We start from the raw sequence: 20,218 nt of genomic DNA, 5'->3' as shown, positions 1-20,218 counted from the left end.
GTGTATATTCAAAAACCTAAAAGGTGGTAAAATGTCAAGTATTGCTTTTCTTTCCCTTTTTTTTTTTTTTTTTTTTTTTTTTTTTAACAGAAAAAACCATGCAAGAAACTTATGTCCCGTTTTGGAAATTGCCCCCGAGTGGTTGCCTTTGATGACTACATAGAGACCTGTGCTGAGGATATGTGCCACTGTGCAGTTAATTCTTCTCACTCTGATTTGGTTTCCAGCTGCATATGCAGCACTTTAAATCAGTACTCTCGAGACTGCGTCCTGAGGAAGGGAGACCCTGGGGAATGGAGGACCAAAGAACTCTGCTGTAAGTAGCTGCTGCTCTGGAGATTTCTTTCAGCTTAGACATTTACACAAGTATTCTGATCCCAGCAGAGCAAAGCTAGGAGCTCTGGTAACTACCTTGAATCAATCTGTGAAAGTTCTTTGACAGAATATTGTTAATGGAAAAGCTTCTACAAATTTAACTTGATTTTGCTCTTAAATCAGAACTATACCTTGATATTGCCCAACTCCTTCTTACCACTAGGTTTTCTCCTGTTCTTTTTTTTTTTTTTTTGAAATTTACCATGTACACTTAACTCATAAAGAGCCTTGTTTCAACATGTTGACAACTAGACAGAAGTAGCTACTGAGAAGTGCAATATGTTTGTACTAACATCACCCTGAGTTTTCATACTCAGTAGTCCAGTTACTGAGGAGGAAATCTCTGTAAATCCAGGCGGAAGGCTACAGGTAGTTCACCCAGACTACTGGTGTGGATTGGGATAGCAAATTAATGCCAGAAGGACTGATGCTTCAGGCAAAAATAAACTGTTATGACTCCCCAAATGATTCTGGTGTTCTTTGCTTGTATTATGACCTCAGCCAACCTTGAGCTAGTAATGTGAAATAGCTCATATTTCCCAGCAGCACAGTTTTGTCCAAAAGATAAAGTAAAAGTGGCCATAAAAAGTTCCTTTAAGAGGTTAAACAAACATGACATATCTGGATAGAAGGGCTTGCAAACAAGATATGGAGGAAAGGAGGAAGAAGGAGTTGGGTAGTGACAAAACAATTCGAGAGATCTTATAAATACATCATTAACATACTCCATTTTGGTTTGGTCTTGCAGATCAGGAATGCCCAAACAACATGGAGTACATGGAATGTGGAAACTCCTGTGCTGACACATGTGCAGATCCAGAAAGGAGCAAGATTTGTAAAGCCCCATGTACAGATGGCTGTTTCTGTCCTCCTGGTAAGGCAGCTCACTTCTGCCCATGATCTCACACATCAAGGGACAAAAAGGGAGGTTGTTCCCTTTCACACAACAAATAAACTGTTTCTTCTAGCATAATTTAACAACATTCTTCTTGGAAGAGCTAGATCTCTAAAGATTCAAGAACCTGACACTGGAGGAGGAGAGGGAAAGACTTCTAAGGACTAGACAGGAAAAATATGGTGCAGATGTGGAAAGAGGTGTTCTCTAGACAGTAAGCATGCAGATGAAGCTGTCTGTTGAGAGGCCTCCCTGTTATGACACTAAATCTTGCTGTAGTTTAAGTGGCACAAAACATAAATGCATTTCAAGGTATGTGCATGTATAAATTTGCACATGAAATAGTCTAAGATGAGGTTCTGATTTCTGTTAGATTCACTATTAGAAAAGGATGGAAACTGGCTCACACCCTTGCAATCTGGCACTTGATAATCCTGCTCACAGTGAAAAATTTTTTTAACAGGAAATGTTGAGTTTTGCATTGCTTTCATTTGAACTCTTTTGAGAAATATTTCCTATCCATTAACATCTGAAAGGGCCTGGTGTGGTGTTTTCCTTTAAAATTGTCCCATTCATTTTAAGAAATGCTGAATACTCCAGAATTTTTTCTTTACTCTAATCTTCCTTGCTGGTGTTTCCCAGACACACCAAAGAAATATTAACTAGCCAATGTGTCTGAACAGGAACAATCCTTGATGACCTCAGCAGCAAGAAGTGCATCCCCAGAGACAGCTGCCCCTGTACATTTCAAGGCAAAGTCTACTCATCTGGAGGAACTTATTCCACTCCCTGCCAGAACTGGTACTGTTGTGGTCTTGATTGCAGAAGCATTTATTCCAATACATTAATGAGTTGCATTCTGTACTTTCCTCCTTTTTTTTTTTTTTTTTTTATCTTTTCCTGACATTTGTCTTAAATAACTATTCAAAACCTTGCTTTGAATTTCAACAGTGTAGGAAAACTTAGAGGTATCCCTCGACCACACATAGTTATTACCCACCCTCACTTGAAACTGCTTTTGAAAACTGAGCTCAGCATTTCAGAATGTAGAAAAATGAGACTCTTCAGTGATTAATTCAGAGAGTTGGGCCACTAGAGTGAGGTGAGAAGTCATACCATGTTAATAAGTGGCATTTCCAAAAACATCTGGATCTCCACAAGGCTACTTAAAGGCCAGATCTCAGAAGTCCTGATCTTTAAGAATGACTTGATTTAGAAAAAAAACTGGCAGCTTGAACCCATCTCCATTCTGCACTAGTGAAAGGTGATAAGACCTTAGGTATATTACTCTCACAACAGTTTTATTTCTTACTTTGTATGTGTTATCTGAGCTCCTGTGACACAACATCATTTTTTGACCATCAGGTAAAGCTTTACTATAGGGACAAATAAAATGTGGTATGGACAAATGTTCTACAAACCTCTTTGGATTAATATAACCTGCATTTTGAGGAAATGCTCCTCAAATCCCAGAAATTTTGAGTAATTGAACTTAATGGGCTTTGGGTAGTTCCCATCTTGGCAGGTCCTCACTTACATCTCTCGAAGCCCAAGCCTACATAGCTGGGCTGTTTTCTTCTTGTGTGCACAGGTGTGAGAATTGCTCATTATCCCAGGTCCTCCACAATTAGCTGCTGAACAGTTGTATCAGTAACACAAGATGTTGCAAGATCCTGCTTGAAGGGTTCTTTCTTTCTTTAAAAAAAATCAAGTAAACAATTTAGGCTCTGAAAACCATTTCTTGCTTTCCCATCCCAGTGTGTCTGTGAGGGAGCCAGCTCAAAGCCCAGTGCAGTTAACTTTCTCACTGAGATGAATTCAACCATCACACTTTAGGGCCTAATACAAAGGCTTCCACCCACCAGGTTTTTATAAAAAGCCAAGATAACGAGCTAAAAAGACAAAGAGGCTGCATCTGTGCAGATTCAAATGATGTATCACCTTTGCTCCCTTGAACCGGTGTTTATTCTAACTGCTGCTTTTTGGGTTTTGCACAGTACTTGCAAAGGAGGCCACTGGAGCTGTATCTCTCTGCCCTGCTCTGGAAGTTGCCACATAGATGGAGGATTCCATATAACAACATTTGATAATAAGAGATTCAACTTTCATGGCAACTGTCATTATGTCTTAGCTAAGGTATGAGCAACTTCTCTTTTCACTCCTAAATCTCCTGAGTAACACGAGGCGTTAAACTATGCTAGAGCTTTATATGACTTAATTTAACTAAATGGCACCAATCCAGCAAAGCACTTCAACACATGCTCAGTCTTAAACCTCGTAAATTTTTGAATTTGAAATGGATTGCAAGTCAATTGCTAATGCTTAGCTTCAACGTTTGCAGCTTCAACATAGTTGTACTTTTTTTTTTTAATTAAATAATGTTCTTAATGAATGCATTAGCATTGATTCAAGCATTTCTTCTGAAGTTTTCTTCCTGTGTGCCTGTCAGAAGGAAGTGGATGAGCCAAAATTTCTGCAAAAAAATTCAATTCCTTGGGAATGCTTGCAAATGAAATCCACACAGGCTGATCACAAGGAAGCAGAGTGCAAAGAAAAATTAGTGAAAATTATTCATTTTGGCAATGAAATTAACAGTTTGCAGTTAGAGATCAAATACCCCAGTTCTTTTATTGCTCCATCTTAGCCTTTCAGTGATACCTTTTTCTCTTCTAGCTCCCATCCTGTAACATGCTAACAATGTCTGCACATACCTTTTTCATGTCTTCTCAGAACACTGATGACACAGTTGTGGTGATTGGGGAGATCGTTCAGTGTGGGACTTCAAGGACAATGACTTGCCTAAAGAATGTATTGGTCACACTAGGAAGAACTGTGAGTAACTGACTTTAATTAGCGATACGTAGTAGGTCACTTCTATCTTCCCTACCTTCCTGTATGGTGTCTGAACACTGAGGGGTGATGAGGTTTTCAAGACATTACTCCTTAATGCTTAATGAATCTTGTCAGGTTGCTCTTGTCTGTCTCACATCATATGCATTCACTACTATGGGCTTTTTTCCTTTCCCTGCAGACTATAAAAATATGTTCCTGTGGAAATATCTATATGAACAATTTCATTGTGAAGCTGCCTGCAAGCAAAGGTAAACGCCCTTCTTCACACCTTCCACAGTGTAGCATACATCTATTTGCAGAGGGATTTCCTCTCGTTTCTCTGAAAGAACACGACCCTACTCATTTTTAGGTGGATAGTAGGTCTGGGATTCCTTGGGAATCCCTGTGTTATTGGATGCACTGGCAAATGGAAGTTCCTGTTTACTCAGCTTCATAAAGATTTGCAAGTGCATACAACATTTTTTCTTTTTCTCTTCTTTAGATGGCATCACCATCTTCAGACAATCTACATTTTTCATCAAAATCTTGAGCTCAGCTGGAGTGCAGATTCGAGTGCAAATGAAACCTGTAATGCAGCTCTCCATAACAGTCGATCATTCTTTTCAGAATCGCACATCTGGTAGGACACATAAGGCTAAACCCTTCAATGTGCTGAAGAAAATTTCTGTGATGTTTAGTGTGTGCAGATCTTTTAGACTCCATCTGTTTAAACAGGCCTTCATCAGAGATTTGTGAAATGCAGACTATGTTCTTGGTTTTGCCACCAATCTCCTGTTTACACCATTTAAGATTTTGTGCTTCTGTTTCCTATCTGCACAATGGGATTACACCCTGTCTCTGTGACCCATTTTGTTTTTCTTTTGCCATTTCCTTTGTTTTTAAGCCTTTGGGGATGATATTCTCTGTCTGCCAGTGTTTACTGAAGCACATTTAAGCAGTTCCAATCCCTGTGCTATCACTAAGTGCTACTGTAATGCAGAAAAATAAGAATTACACTCTAAATACAGGGTCCTATCTGATTTGTGGGAACATCAGGAAGTTTCTGAAGGAAAATGGGTTTCTCTCAGGCAAGGTGCATTATCGACCTAAGAGTGTTCATCTAGAAGCCATTTTTTTTTCATGCATCTCGCGATTTCTTCTTTTCTTTTGCCTTTTTCTTTTTTTGCCTCCCACACAAGGTCTTTGTGGCAATTTCAATAACATCCAGACTGATGACTTCAGAACAGTCACTGGAGCAGTGGAAGATTCAGCTTCTGCTTTTGGTAACTCGTGGAAAACTAGAGCCAGCTGTTTTGATGTTGAGGACAGCTTTGAAGATCCTTGTTCAAACAGTGTGGATAAAGGTACCAGGCTTTTCATCCCTGGTTTATCAGTGCAAAATAATTTTCATATGATGGATAATCAAAAAAGCTTTAGAAATCTCATAAACATCAAAACCCTCTGCCTTTGAGGTTATTACTAGAGAGAAAACATTGTGTTCTGAAGGTCTTTAAGATGATAGCTTTGCTTTCAAAGCAAAAAGACAGCACTACTGGAGAAAGAGCGAACACATTCACTGATGACTTGAAAAGCACACACAGCATCAGTGAGAGAAATTTAAGGCAGAGCATACTTGGTTGCCATTATTTGGGCAAGTTCTTCATCCAGTCTAGGTTGCTACAGCTGTGCTGAGGTCCAGAGGAAGAAGTTATTGTCAGTGCTGAGTTAAGCAAGCATTGCACTATACTAGGTGTCCTCTCTGATTTCTCACTTTGCCTGGATTTGGATATATATAGGATTTGGACTGACCTCTCCTAGGTATTGCCACATGTAATTAAAGCTGCAGCTCATAGCCACACAGCTCACTGATTATTACATGCTTGATATTATCCCTTGACTATAAGGAATTACCTGATTGTAAAAAATTAGGAAACTTTGATGAAAAACAGTGAAAATGCGGAGGTTTGTATATGTTCTGCAAATCCAGCTGCAGTAATAATGTTAATACTTGGAAAGTGAAACCTTTCTTCTAGGAAGATGGTTGGTCCATCCAACTATGCTTATTGCTTTAATATGTTAATGACCTGTATTTCTATCCAGCATTATCTAAACACTTCAGGACATTCTAGTACAATGTGATACCTGATAAGAATATTAATTAAGACAGTAATGTGGTTTAAGTGACTATGGACAACGGTATTTTTTCCCACTTCAGAAAAATTTGCCCAGCACTGGTGTGCTCTTCTGTCCAATACAAGCAGTGTGTTTGCTGCCTGCCATTCTGTTGTAGACCCTTCTGTGTACATCAAGGTAAGGCAATGGTCCAAATGGGTCATTTAATCTAGTCCAGAGACTGATCCCCCGTGAAGGTAGTCTGGCCTAGGGAATTGAAATAGGTTACAGTAGTGACTGGTCACAAAGAAATTCACTGATGCTGATTAGAAAAATAATAAAATGAGAGTTTGTGCCAAGATGGGCCTTTCTGGCTACAGCCGTGTAAATAATTGACTGTCATCACTGGCATCTGTTGCATGACCCAGAAGCAAAATGAAAAAAATCAGTTCAATATTTCAAAGTTTCAAAGAGTGAAAACTGTTCACTCTTTGACAAGCAGAATCAGTGTTTCTGTGTCAAATTGAGCTGAGAGTTTTACCAGCGCCATAGATTTCCTCTGACTTGGTTCAAAACTCCCATCTGGGGAGAGACGATGTATTTACATTGTTTATATCTCATTTATTACTGTGGAATTGTGTTGGTCTCCTTGTATTTTGAATGCCTGAAGTTGCCCACATGTTCTCTTGGTGTACAGCTCTATAATGCTCTGAGGAAGCTGGCTGAGCTAGAGAGTTGCCACATTTATGTGGATGGTAAAGAAGTTCCTGCAAAAACACAGAAACTTCATTCAGGGTGTGTGTGTGTGTGTGTGATACAAATTACTGAGAAAATACCTGAGCCTGAAATTTTGCCTAGAATGTAGTATGTCTTCAGGTACCTTTGGAAATATGGCTTATGTGTTACCTCTCACAGAGGAAAATACACGTACTTGAGAATTCATGTAAACTGTAAATAAAATAGGATTTTGCGATTTTCAATTAAGGAAAAGTAATAACCAGTTTCTTATAGATATATCTGCTACTCCTGCTGATCTCATTATATTTTAAACTATGGTTCATGAAAGCCTCTTCCACAGCATCAGTAATGGCAGGATAAGTCACTGTCTATGCAGTATGATCCTACTGCTCTAGAGTGACTGGCTGTGTCTGTGCTCTTTTGTACAGCTCACACAGTTAAAAGAACTGAAGCTTTAAATCCCAGCCATACTTACGTAACTAGTTCTTAAAATGTCGTTACATATGACTGGCTCTCTAGAAACCATCTGCTGTCATGCACCTGTCATGTAATTGGGTGTATCTTATTTGCTCACTAGATAGGTACACATGTGCCAATCATCACTGTGCAATATTTTCATCTGATATATTTTGACAATATAGGTCCTAGATTGTACATCTTCATGGGAGGCTGGTATAGACATTTCTTAGTGTTTTAATGAACTATAGGTGCCCTCATCTTTCTTATTATTCATCTATTAATGAGTGCTAGACATAATATCATTGCAGTTTCTGTAACTGATTTGCTATTTCTCACATTTGCGTAGTATTTATTAGCATACATTTTCTCTTAGAGATATTTCCATTGGTAATGATACCTTTTTAAAAAGATACTGGTTGACTGCTTTTGAATTGCTACATGTTTCTTTGTTTCTTCCATGAGCTGGACATAATAATACCCACATCTTTTTTTTGTCCTTTAGAAATGCATGTATGACACCTGCAATGCTGAGAAGAGTGAAGTTGCACTGTGCAGTGTGCTCTCTACTTACTCCAGAGACTGTGCTTCAGCAGGCATGTCCCTGCAGGGCTGGAGGCAGGGTGTCTGTGGTATGTGAACTGAAATTCCTTGGGCAGGGATATGGGGGAACAGCTTCAGTATAGCCCTGTTTGTGGCAGTCAGTATCTTTTGTCTTTAGTCATCAAATTAGAGAGTCTCTGAAAAAAAAAATAAGCATTTATTCTATAAAATTCTTCATCCTTCCAAAATCAGTTAATGGTCACTTCATGCTCTTACAGTGCATGTTCCTTGTATAAAAGCTTAGGTGAATTCAGTACTCAGAGAAGCAAAACAGTACAAGGTATATTAGTCAAATCAAACCAGAAGTTAGGGTTAGTTTTAGTTTAGGTTTAGTTAGCAATTAGTTTACTTTTGAACACATGGGCTTCCCCATGTATTTTAATTCCAATACCTTTTTTACAGTATATTCAGTCCTCTTGTCTCAGACAATACAAATGACATCACTCTCATTAACTGCATTTTTGCATCTTGCAGGAAAATAGTGATGTATTTTAATAAATATATATTGGTGATATCTGAGAATGTGAAAATCTTTAAAGGCATTTTCAGCTCAGGATTATCTAAAAAATGAACAGAAGTTTCCTGGACATACACATTGTCACCAAATCCTGAGTTCAGAGTCCACATACGTATGTATTTTCCTTTGGCATTGCCAGAATTTATTATAAGATGGCATAAGACCTGAGAATAAAACTCACTATCTTGGATTCTGAATTTTGCTTCAAAATTTCCAGTTTGTCATTGATGGTCAGATAGTTCAAGTGAGATTTTCCTGTATCAACATGAAAATAGATATATGGGTTTCTTGACTAATAGCACATCTGAATAGACAACATAACAGTGATTATATTTTTGGAGCTTGATGCAGCTATGGTCTATTTAATTGCCTGACTTAGAGGCCAGCTGAGTAAGTTAATAGAGGCAAACAATGTAACTAGGATGATGCATTTTCAAAGGCATTTAAGACTGTGGTAAGAACAATTTCACAAACCTGTGCCGAAATAGTTCAAAGGAACACAGTATAGTCCACAGTAAGTTGTCCTAGAACCCTGCAGAGTTATGCACTAGACACAGCCACTGTTTATTGAAAGCTTTGTTCCCAACATAGAATTACTGACATTTTTTATGGCAAATCAAGACTAGTTCACAGCATAGGTTTGGCTGAAATCTGTGTTCTTAAGGCACAGGAGGTAATATTGACTCAAATAGTGCAGTAACCTTGAGAAAAAATGCTAAGGGCTTAATCAGCACAATCATTTTAGGACTTATTTAAGAAGAAATAATCTTTTGGGAACATGACTGTGATAAGAGTGAAGGTTGAACTGTTCATGAGTGAAAGAGTAAATGGGCCACAATGTTCACTCTGTGTTCTGTCCCATTGCGGGGGTTGGAAAAACTGTTCCAGCTTCTGAAGCTGCAGCCACTCTGCAGGCAGCATCCAAGGCAGGTTGTATCCTAAGCAGATGTCTGCACTGCAGTCAGTAGGGTGTGTGAAACAAGCAAACCCTGCTAGCTAACTGTGCACACCTGTTACACACTCTTTAGCAGAAGCATGAACCACCACTGGAGTTGCTGGTTGCCCAGCAGATCACTGGGGCGAGCAGTCTTTGCTAAGTCGTGGCACTGCATTTCTAGTGCTCCCTGTGCAAGCTAGCTTGAAGGTATCTTTGGAATGCTCGTGTTCTCTGCACTCATGCCTCCAGTTGTTGTCATCCAAGATGTGTGTCACTCCTGTGACCATGAGCACTACAATCAAGTAACATTTCTCTTACCAGATCTCACTTCAATCAAAAGTGATCTTCTTCCTCTATGAAAATTTAAAGGGAGAAAGTAGACACGTTATTTTGTTGTATTAATAGCTAACAATTGAGACACATGTAAATTCATATTCAACATCTTTATTAATATCTTTTTTATGGCCTATTTTGACTTACAAATACCACTTGCTGTATCTTCAAAGAATGCTTATAAAATAGGAGAATATGGCTTGCCTGATTTACACGTGTTTGCTCCAGCTAGGACCAGAAATCCAACTGGTTTATTGTGGTACAGGTGCTGGTTTTGAATGTGAACACAAGCCTAGCACACTAACTAATCTAAGAAAGCGTGCCATGGTCATGGACTGGAAAACCATAGAGAGTTTTATTTAAGCATGGAACCTATTGCTGATAAGTTCTTAGCATTGCTGGAAGGCTGATTAGCACAGGTGCCCATGATCAGCTCCCCTGGACCTTCTAGTGCATTTGTGTATGTCTGAAAAACAGCTGTGGGGTTAAATCTGCAGAACTGGAAAGAGACCCAAGATGACTAGATCTCCAGTTCTCATTGAATTTCAAAGGAATCTGGATACCAGACTTTCTTGAAAAATGGAGCCTTAATGTGGGTGATGTTGCCTGACAAAATTTGATGTCATCCCAATGGATCTGTAGTATTGCAGATTTTATGACACAGCTTTGGTGGTGGTGCATACTGTCAGCCTGTGAAAATAAATCAGATTTTTACTGTCTTACAGGGTTAGTTGAGCTCTTTAGATTTTGGTATTTACTTGTTTGGTTCATCCAAAGATCTTAGAAACTGTTGTTTCTCATTTCCCTAGAGGATGACAACAAGAGTTTTCCTCAAGATATCTGTGAGAACTGAAACACCCTTTCTTTGGTAGCATCAAATGATTAGCAGAGTTCCTTGTCAATGCCATTTAATGTCAAAATTTTTCTCTTATTAAATACAGTCATTTCTCAAGTTATTCCCAGCCAAAGAAATCAGTAAAGGTCAGAAAATAAAATTTTAACAAGTCAGAAGTTACTGGTTTCAGTTCTTGGCATAAGATAGAAATGTAAATTGTGGAAATTACAAAAAGATTCACCCTGCTGAGTATTTCAGTATTCAGTGTCATATAGTTCAGGCTATGCAAGTAGATTCCCCCAGATCCCTGGGAGACAAGGTCTGGTAGTTTGATAAAAGCACATTTATGGCTACCAGTGTGCAGAAAGACATACTAAAATCATGAGAGATGATTGCACAAAGAAGGCCATACATCCCTTTTATTTCTCTTGCAAAGATCCCTCTGAGGAGTGTCCTGAGACTATGGTTTATAACTATAGTGTGAAGCACTGTAACCAGTCTTGCCGCTCGCTGGATGAACCTGACCCGCTGTGCAAGGTTCAGATCGCGCCTATGGAGGGCTGTGCTTGCCCTGCAGGCACCTACCTGAACGATGAGGAGGAATGTGTAGCTCCAGATGACTGTCCCTGCTACTACAAAGGCAAGATTGTTCAGCCTGGCAACTCCTTCCAAGAGGACAAACTCATGTGGTGAGTTGCTCTGATGACGCAAAGGCTGCTCGGTGCCTGGGGACATCAGGGCTTGTAGGGGAAGTCTCTGCCCCAATCCATGAATGGCATCATTTTTCAGTTAGGAATCATGACAAATTTCTCCTAGATTTTGTCTTCCCCTGGCAGGAAGTGCAGCCACAACAAAGGTTAAGGTTGCTAGCAAATAAGAACCTGAAAACATGTTAAGTAGAACAATATTTGTAATCTATCTCTACGCAAAGTTCATTTTTCTGTAAAAAAATATCCATAAACAGTGGGAGCAAGCTTTCTAGAAAACAGAAGGCTTGGAGGAGTTTCAGGCTTTGGAATGAAAACAGGAAGTGAAAACCACCACACCATCCTGCAGACTATTTAAAAAATAAAAATGGTCCAGGAAAAAAACCACCCAAATTTCAGTTTTTAAACTGGTTTTTTTGAAGAGAGAGAGAGAGAGAAAAATTTGGGGGAAGTACTAAAAATGACACAATTAACTTACATTTGCAGTGAAAAACAATTGTCATTGTTTGCATTTTCAACTAGTTTAGGGCAGCAATGCAAACCACTGCCAGGGGAAGGCTATTTTAATATCTTTAGATGTTTATATATTCTCTGTCTGTCTTCCAGCTGAGGATTCTAGCCTATTTTGTAATCACATATTCATTTAGTAATTTAAGAGATCTCTTATATAAGAAAGTATTAGTCTTATCTCATGGAGTGGAAAATGGATGCTTAGAAAAACTTGATTTAGGGAAAACACACAATAAACCTGTGGCATATGAAGGAAGAGTATTTAAGAGTTGGGTCTTTTAATCTTCCTTCTGGGTATGATAATTTATGTCTGTGAAACTGATAGCTGTACCAAATATTCATTTTGATAGGAATTTGTTATTCATGTGACAAGTGAAGCTTTGCAGTGCCTTTCTCTCTAGTGAGGGAGAAACGTGCAAAGAGCTGATGTGTTTTGTTTTATGGAATCTCTTTAGCAAATGCATTCAAGGAAGATTAGACTGCATTGGAGAAACTGTCTTGGTAAAAGGTGAGATTTTTGTTAAATAATGGCATTATGGTGTCAGCCAGTATTTATAATGTTTTTCTGTGTTATCTCTCACTTTCTGTAACATTTTAGTATTCTGCACATTTTTTCATTCTCCCTGAAATGTGTTAGTTATTGATAACATTTGTCTTTGTAAAATGTCACCAGACTTACTAGACTCTTTAGAAGATGAGGATATTTCCCAAAACTTATAAGTTATCTGCCTTCTTCTCCTTGCACTGTTATTGGGCAGAAGCAAAACTATTAGAAACTTTAAATGATAGACACCTGCTTCCCTCTGAAATCCTCTGGCTGGTTTTGCAATTGCTGATGGCATCCTTATTGCTCTCTCTAAATTACCTTCCTGAAATGTTTTCTCCTACTGCAGATTGCCCAGCTCCTATGTATTACTTCAACTGCAGCTCTGCAGGTCCCGGAGCGACCGGATCAGAGTGTCAGAAAAGCTGCAAGACGCAGGACATGCACTGTGTAAGGAATTCACCTCCCAGCAGGGGCACAGGACAGCATGGCTGGGCATGTAGGATTGCCCTTACCAAGCACTGATGGGAACATGCTATGCTGGGCACACACCAACTGCTTCACTGATAACACAGCAGCTGTAGCTAACACTGTACCCATGAGATATTTGTAGCATGATTGCCACTAGCTTGCAATTAAGGAGTTCTAAACAAATCCAAAACTTTCGCATCCAGAGCTAGCACACCTCTGCTGGTTCCCTGTTCTTTCTGTGCACTAACAAATTGTCTTTTCTTGTATCTTCAAACGTGCAGTATGTCACAGAATGTGTTTCTGGCTGCATGTGTCCTGATGGACTGGTATTGGATGGCAGTGGAGGATGTATTCCCAAAGATCAATGTCCATGTGTCCATGGAGGACACTTTTATAAACCCGGGGAAACCATCAAAGTGGACTGCAACACATGGTACGTTATCCCAGGGAGGTTTGTTTCATAACAGTTAAAATTGTCTGTCCATAATGCACCCGTGGGGCAGCCTGCACTTTGAAGCCTTCCTCTTCATCGTGACAGCCACTGGGCTGCTAGTAAAAATAAAAGGGGAAGTATTTCTCTGCACCATGCTGCATGAGCCTGCCCTTGGGGAGAACAAGCACTAATATCTTCTGTCAAACCATTTCCATCCTTTTCTGCTTTCCCACCAGCTTCAGAAACACCAGCTTTACCCTGGTTGGTCTGCAGCTGCCCATTCAATAAGGGGGAATTGAGTCTGTGTCTGTTGCACACAGCTGAACCCTGAAAAACGACTGAATTTGTTCAAAGAGCAATTGCCATGGTCCTCCCTTGAGACATGCAGTGCTTCCAGATGCATAGTTCTCAGGATAAATTAATACTCTAGTTGCTCCAATAATGCTGCCATAGATTTCACTGTTATTACTGATCATGGTGGGTAAAATGCATTGAATCTTTATCCACTATTTAACAAGGATGAGACTATATAGTTCTGCCAAATGGATGCACAGAAAAGAAGAGCTAGAAACACTTTGGTCTAAGCACCATTGGTACAGGCAATCAAGTTTAACATGTGAAGTCAAAACCTGATAAGCAGTTGTTGCTATCACAGAAGTTGCTATTAAGAAGTTTTATTGCAGTGAGGGCTTAGTTTTCTTATGAAAAGAGGACACACATGGGAAAGAAAATGCAGTCTCTGCGTCAGGGCTGTAACAACTAAATTTTCTGTATACAGTCCTCCTGAACTAGAGGTAAGGTTTGTCAAAGTGTGGTGGGTTGAGTTTGGCTGGACATTAGGTGGCCACCTAGCTGTTCTATCACTACTTTCCTAAGCAGAACAAGGCTGAGGACAAAATAAGATGGAAAAAACTCATGGGTTGAAATAAAGATGGTTTAACAAAGCAAAAGCAAAGACTGTGTGCAGAAGAAAAGGAAAACAAAATATTTATTCCCTACTTCCCATCAGCAGGTGATGTCCAGCCCACTTTCCAAGGAGTAGGGCTTCAGAAAACAAATTTAACAATTGCCACTCTGTTCCCACCCCAACCACCCTATTCCCTTAGCTTTTATTGCTGAGCAGACATCACATGGTTTGGAGTATCCCTTTGGCCATTTGGGGACAGCTATCCTGTCTCTGTCCCCTTCCAAAACCTTGTCCCCCCCACAGCCTACTGGTGAGGGGGAGAATGCTGCAGAGACAGCAGTGATGCTGTGGGAGTGCTGCTCAGCAGTAGCCAATACACCGGGGTGTTACCAACACCTTTCTAGGTGCCAATGCAAAGCACAGCACCATGAGGGCTGCTGAGGGAAAAAATTCTCTCCATCTCAGCCAAACTCCAGGAAAGACAGAGATAATATTTGTTCACATGACTGTAACAGAACTGCAACATGATTCCTCACAGATTATTATTCAGAAATGGTTGAAACATTCAGTTCTTCACCTTGAATTTGTCTCCTAAACCCCCACTGTCTGCTGCCAGGACTCAATTATTTAAAATCTATTTGAAGGAAATAACAGAATAAGTGTGTCTGGGTAGTAAACATGACCTTTCTGATTGATGTGGCATCTCATGGCATGATCTCAGAACAGTTGAAAAGGCACTGCAAACAAGAAGACTTAATTATTCTGCTCCTGTTTGGGGTTAAGGAAAGCCCATGTTTCATGCAAACATTGTGATTCTTTGCATTTTGCCTCCCAGCACCTGCAACAAAAGGCAGTGGAACTGCACGGACAATCCCTGCAAGGGAACCTGCACTGTGTATGGAAACGGGCATTACATGAGCTTTGATGGGGAGAAGTTTGATTTCCTGGGTGACTGTGACTATATCCTAGCTCAGGTATCAGTTTATTTTCACTTTCCCATCCATATGCTTTTCACAGCTTACACTGTAGGCTCCAGTCTGGGTAATTAAAAGGCATTCCTATGCAAAAATGCCAACACTGATGAGCAGAGCCTGCTCCCCTCCTCTTGTACCTAGAGCTGATAGAGTGAGCTTTTCCACGTAAAACAAAACAAACTGACCCTCAGAAGTGACACAAGAGGGCACTGTGTTCATCATTTTCAAGGGAAAGGAATTGGTGTGGCGTTGAGAAGTGTTTTTCTCAGCCACCCAAGACTGACATTATTTTTGTTGTGACAGAAGCACACAGAGGTTAACGTGTGAGCCTCATGCATAATAATTGCATGTAATGGGACAGCACTCAGTGAGACATTTTGTCATCCCCAAATTACAGTTGGTTTTGCTAATTTTAATAAAACACATTTTTACCTCTTTGGACTGCTGCCATGACAAGCCCTTAGTTTTGGTTTTTGAAAATCCTCGTCAAGTATGAACCTGCCACCAGGTCATCTTCCACCAGATTCTTCTAAAATTCCTAGAGTTTTGGTGAATAAAGAAGTCTGATCAGCAAGTCATTCATTTAGAGCTCCTGAAAATGCTTATGACTGGTCTAGGTGCCTGACAAGATCTAATAGAATGTTATCTGTTTTTCTAAGGATTTTTGCCCTAATAATATGGATGCTGGCACCTTCCGGATTGTGATTCAGAACAACGCCTGTGGGAAGTCACACTCCATCTGCTCCCTAAAGATCACATTGATTTTTGAGGTTTGTCTAGAACTGGTTATAACCAAGGAGCTGTAGTCTTCATTTTCTAGTAATTACTGTATCATCTTCTTAGATTCCAGCTCAGTTGCTGCTAGAGAGTACCTATAAGGAAGCCAAACAGCCAGCAAGCAAAGGCAGGGAATTTGGGAAAGGTTTAGGTATTTGATGTTAACATAGATTGAACACTTCTGTGGATGAGGGGAAAGATGCAAGGAGTCAACAGCACTCTATGCATGTGCTTTTGTGTGTGTGTGTGTGTTTGCATCTGTGACAGTAGGCTCTGGGCATCTGTGACTGTGGCTCACACATCTGGCAGTGAACCAAGATAGAGTGTGAAGATGACAGAAAAATAAGACAACAAGAGGCAGAGTGCCAGTGCTGTTGCATTAAGTTTTCTGTTTGATTTCCTTCCATGCAATGTATGTGTTCCTTTGTAGAGCAGTGAAATAAGGCTCTTGGAAGGAAGAATTCAGGAGATAGCCACTGATCCAGGAGCTGAGAAAAATTACAAAGTGGACCTCAGAGGAGGTTATATTGTAATTGAAACTAATCAAGGGATGAATTTCATGTGGGACCAAAAGACTACTGTTGTTGTTCATGTGGCACCATCTTTCCAGGTAAGTATGGGACGGACTGGCAGTTATGATTTCAAACTCAGAGTTATGCATCCAGAACTGGAGCCCCAGAAAAGCAGGGCTTCAAAAAAAGTTTGGTTTAGTGGGCAAGAAGAAGCAGCAAGCAGGCCATATTTTGCACTGTTCAGTCAGTATGAAACACTCCAAAATATTTGGGGCTAGAAGTACTGGAAACACATTAAGAGTGGTTTTGTCACTTGAAGACCAGCTTTTTCTAAGCCATTTTTTAATGTCTATTTAGAAACTTGCAGCTATTTTGCCTTTACAGGTTCTGTAGTTTATTTCTGTCAAAGAGTGAGCTGCACGCAAAATAACCAAACCATTTACTGTGCCTACACAAATTACACAGGGAAAAGTCTGTGGTCTTTGTGGGGACTTTGATGGCCGCTCAAGGAATGACTTCACAACCAGAGGGCAGTCCATGGAAATGAGCATCCAGGAGTTTGGAAACAGCTGGAAAATAACAAGCACCTGCTCAAATATAAACATGACGGACCTGTGTGCAGATCAGCCTTTCAAGTCTGCCCTGGGACAGAAGCACTGCAGCATCATTAAGAGTAACATCTTTGAAGCCTGTCACAGTAAGGTAATCCTGTTCTCTCATCCTCAATAATTTCCCATTAGATATTTGTTGCTATTTTGCAGCACATTTGCAGCATATTTTTACTATTCTAGGCTACTACACACTAGTACAAGGCTACCTCTCTCAAAACCTCACTTCACAGCTATGCCAGTTAAATCCTGTTGCCCAGTATTGAGGAAACAGCAGTGCCTGTTTTGAACAAGTGAAGATAAAGAGCATAATAGTTGACCACCAGAAGCAGAAATTTAGGTATCTGTGAAATGTAGAGATAAGTTAGTCTAGGACTGTTTGTATGGTCATCCTTGGGAAGTTCATTCAAGTTATCTAAAGAAACTAATTATTTGGTTTATTTTAGTCACAAATTTAATTAACGTAAACAGAAAAAAAGCTACTCTTCTTAATTAGAATGTCTGTACAAAGCTTCACTGCACTTTAAGAAACAATTTTAAAAACAAACTTGGCTTAATTTCCTTGGTTAGTTTATGTTGGCAATGGTTAAAACACAAGAGACATGAAGTTCAGTGGGAAAAGGATTTCCTTTTATACTCATTTAACCACTGTCTCTCAGTTGGAGAGTGAACACGCTGTGTAGTTGTGCTAAGCCAAAACAAAGTAGTTCAGTCACTGGGAAGACATTTTGAGTGTAAGTGGCAGCATTACACATATGAGAATGGGAAGATTTGGAGTCCAGTTCTACCAGGCAGGTGAAAATAGAAAACTACCTGTTGTAAAATATCATGGCTCCCTCATGACAATCCCAGTCTGTGACAAACTGCCAGTGCATGACAGAAATTCAGAGCCCTTTCCCTCATTAAGCGCAGTGCAGCAGATACAGCTGTGGTGACAGATCTGTCGCTGTTTTGACAGGTGAACCCAATTCCATATTATGAATCTTGTGTGTCTGACTTCTGTGGCTGTGACAGTGTGGGAGACTGTGAGTGTTTTTGTACCTCAGTTGCTGCTTACTCGAGGAGCTGCAGCAGAGCTGGTGTCTGTATCAACTGGAGAACCCCTGCCATTTGCCGTAAGTACTGCGCTGAAAACGCACACAGACAGCAGTGCTCCTTGTGCTCGGGCACACGGGATAAAGAAGAGCAGAACACTTAAAACACTATGCATATGTGACTGAACAAGCTCTTTTTATCATGTTTATCTTATTAAAATCTTTTAAACAAGATTTAAAAATAGTCCCTGCCCAGTGTCTGAGGCCTAAAGGTTTTTTATTCTTCTGTTCCAGCTGTGTTCTGCGATTATTACAATCCACCTGATAAACATGAGTGGTTCTATAAACCCTGTGGAGCCCCTTGTCTAAGGACCTGCAGGAACCCACAAGGGAAATGTGGGAACTTGCTGTACAGTTTAGAAGGTAGTTCCTCCTTGACTTTAATGCAGTTTATGGGAGTTGCAGCTGCTAGTCTGGTGTGAAACGTCTTAAGCATCAAGGTGACTGAAAGGTTATCCCATCTGTCCCAGAAGCTCATTGACCATGCCTTGGTAATTCCCCATGCGATGGTGCCATTCATAGCACCATTTGCCTGTTGCCTTTAAATATATGGAGAGATAAAACACCATTCAATATAAATTTGCAAAGAATAATTATCTGTTGACAAACGGAGTAAATTAAAACTTTGGGGAGAGAGGTAAAAAGAGGACTTGGGAAATAATCGGTAGTAAAAAGAACATTCATACTGGAATCACATTCATTTGGGGATCAAATCTGTATTTGGTAGAGGTATTTATGTACCTTCCTGTATCTATGTTACCCAGGCTAAGAATGCTTTGTTTAATTTTCCAGGCTGTTACCCAGAGTGTAGTCCTGACAAGCCATATTTTGATGAGGAGAGCAGGGAGTGTGTCTCCCTCCCCAACTGCACTTCATGGTAGGTCCGTTGATGGTAAGAAAGGTAGAATAGGGCCGGAAAGGACAAATTAGGAAGTGTTTTGTTAATGTTTATAGGCAGTGGCAATTACCATTAAGTCCTCCAGGAGTAGGCTTTTTTGTAAAAGTAGGTGCAATTGCAGACATTGTTATTCCATATACTAATTCATTTCAATAAAACAATTCTTTTTTACTCTTTCTTTTCAGTGACCCCAAAGAGAAACTATGCACTGAAGACTCCAAAGGTAACTTTCACCACTCTCACCAAGCACTGAGCAATGGCAGGACTGAAACAACCCAATATCACATTACTGCAAATGTATTGATAATAGGAGTCCAGATAGGTGGTTTAATAGGTGGATGCACAGCAGTGCAGATATAGTTTGATAAGAAAAATGCAGCCTTTGACCCCAAGAACTATCTAAAGGATAATCATATGGAGGAAGGAGAGAGGTATGATATGTGGAATTCATCTTATGCAGGGAAATACTTCTCCACTTTTCCACTTTTCCTTGATAGTCAGTGAAGATAGATAGATAGATAGATAGATAGATAGATAGATAGATAGATAGATAGATAGATAGTCTGTACCAGGCCATTCGTGGTATCTCTCTTAATAAGTACTTTTAGAACAAGGAAAATTTTGTAGAAGTGCCGTTTCTTGACCAGTAATTTCATAGAATAAGCTAAGACAGCTTATTAGATACATGTTTGTGTGCCTAAAGGACACATTTGGCTAAGGTAGAGTATCAGTTCGTTCCCATATCTGGGAGAAATCACATCCCAAAATGCAGGATGACCCAGTACACAACACATTTTCAATTTTGCTGATTTTGTTACAGTAGTAGATATACTTCCTTTGGTTCTTACATATACAGTCTCCAAAATCTGGAGAGCTTCTCATATATTTAAATGAAATTTTGTACCACTTCATGCTCCTCATTCACAGATGGAAACAGTTGTGCAACACCTCCTGAGCCAGTGTTTTGTAATTCAGAAAGGCAGTAATCCCGGTCACATTCCCTGCCCAGGGGGAGTTCTCCTGTGCTCCATGCTGGGTTAGGGCAGTACCAGTTCTCATGCTTTTACCAGCCAGTTATTCCTCTATGCAAGCTGACTCCAAGAAACACCAGCAACCAGAAAAATCCAACACACTTTAAATAAATGAGACA

General features: G+C 39.9%; 1 protein-coding gene across 4 annotated transcripts in view; it reads left to right on the top strand.

The window, feature by feature from the left end:
• LOC138111368 (mucin-5B) overlaps window positions 1-20,218 on the top strand; it is a 46,122-nt gene that overhangs the window by 10,431 nt on the left and 15,473 nt on the right. For all 4 annotated transcript variants that reach the window (XM_069016988.1, XM_069016986.1, XM_069016985.1 and 1 more), the window contains 22 exons: window positions 91-316; window positions 1,124-1,249; window positions 1,954-2,071; window positions 3,268-3,406; window positions 4,001-4,102; window positions 4,302-4,371; window positions 4,605-4,742; window positions 5,302-5,466; window positions 6,318-6,412; window positions 7,914-8,040; window positions 11,070-11,322; window positions 12,306-12,358; window positions 12,744-12,844; window positions 13,147-13,298; window positions 15,041-15,179; window positions 15,839-15,949; window positions 16,387-16,566; window positions 16,934-17,170; window positions 18,035-18,191; window positions 18,405-18,533; window positions 18,963-19,047; window positions 19,254-19,291. In XM_069016988.1, the coding sequence (XP_068873089.1) occupies window positions 91-316; window positions 1,124-1,249; window positions 1,954-2,071; window positions 3,268-3,406; window positions 4,001-4,102; window positions 4,302-4,371; window positions 4,605-4,742; window positions 5,302-5,466; window positions 6,318-6,412; window positions 7,914-8,040; window positions 11,070-11,322; window positions 12,306-12,358; window positions 12,744-12,844; window positions 13,147-13,298; window positions 15,041-15,179; window positions 15,839-15,949; window positions 16,387-16,566; window positions 16,934-17,170; window positions 18,035-18,191; window positions 18,405-18,533; window positions 18,963-19,047; window positions 19,254-19,291 (2,941 nt within the window). The remainder of the gene's footprint in view (window positions 1-90; window positions 317-1,123; window positions 1,250-1,953; window positions 2,072-3,267; window positions 3,407-4,000; window positions 4,103-4,301; window positions 4,372-4,604; window positions 4,743-5,301; window positions 5,467-6,317; window positions 6,413-7,913; window positions 8,041-11,069; window positions 11,323-12,305; window positions 12,359-12,743; window positions 12,845-13,146; window positions 13,299-15,040; window positions 15,180-15,838; window positions 15,950-16,386; window positions 16,567-16,933; window positions 17,171-18,034; window positions 18,192-18,404; window positions 18,534-18,962; window positions 19,048-19,253; window positions 19,292-20,218) is intronic.

The sequence above is a fragment of the Aphelocoma coerulescens genome, chromosome 5 (genome assembly GCF_041296385.1).
Source record: "Aphelocoma coerulescens isolate FSJ_1873_10779 chromosome 5, UR_Acoe_1.0, whole genome shotgun sequence".
NCBI classification, from domain to species: Eukaryota; Metazoa; Chordata; class Aves; order Passeriformes; family Corvidae; genus Aphelocoma; species Aphelocoma coerulescens.
The sequence above is the reverse complement of the archived record's forward strand: the minus strand, read 5'-3'. Positions and strand labels throughout refer to the sequence as shown.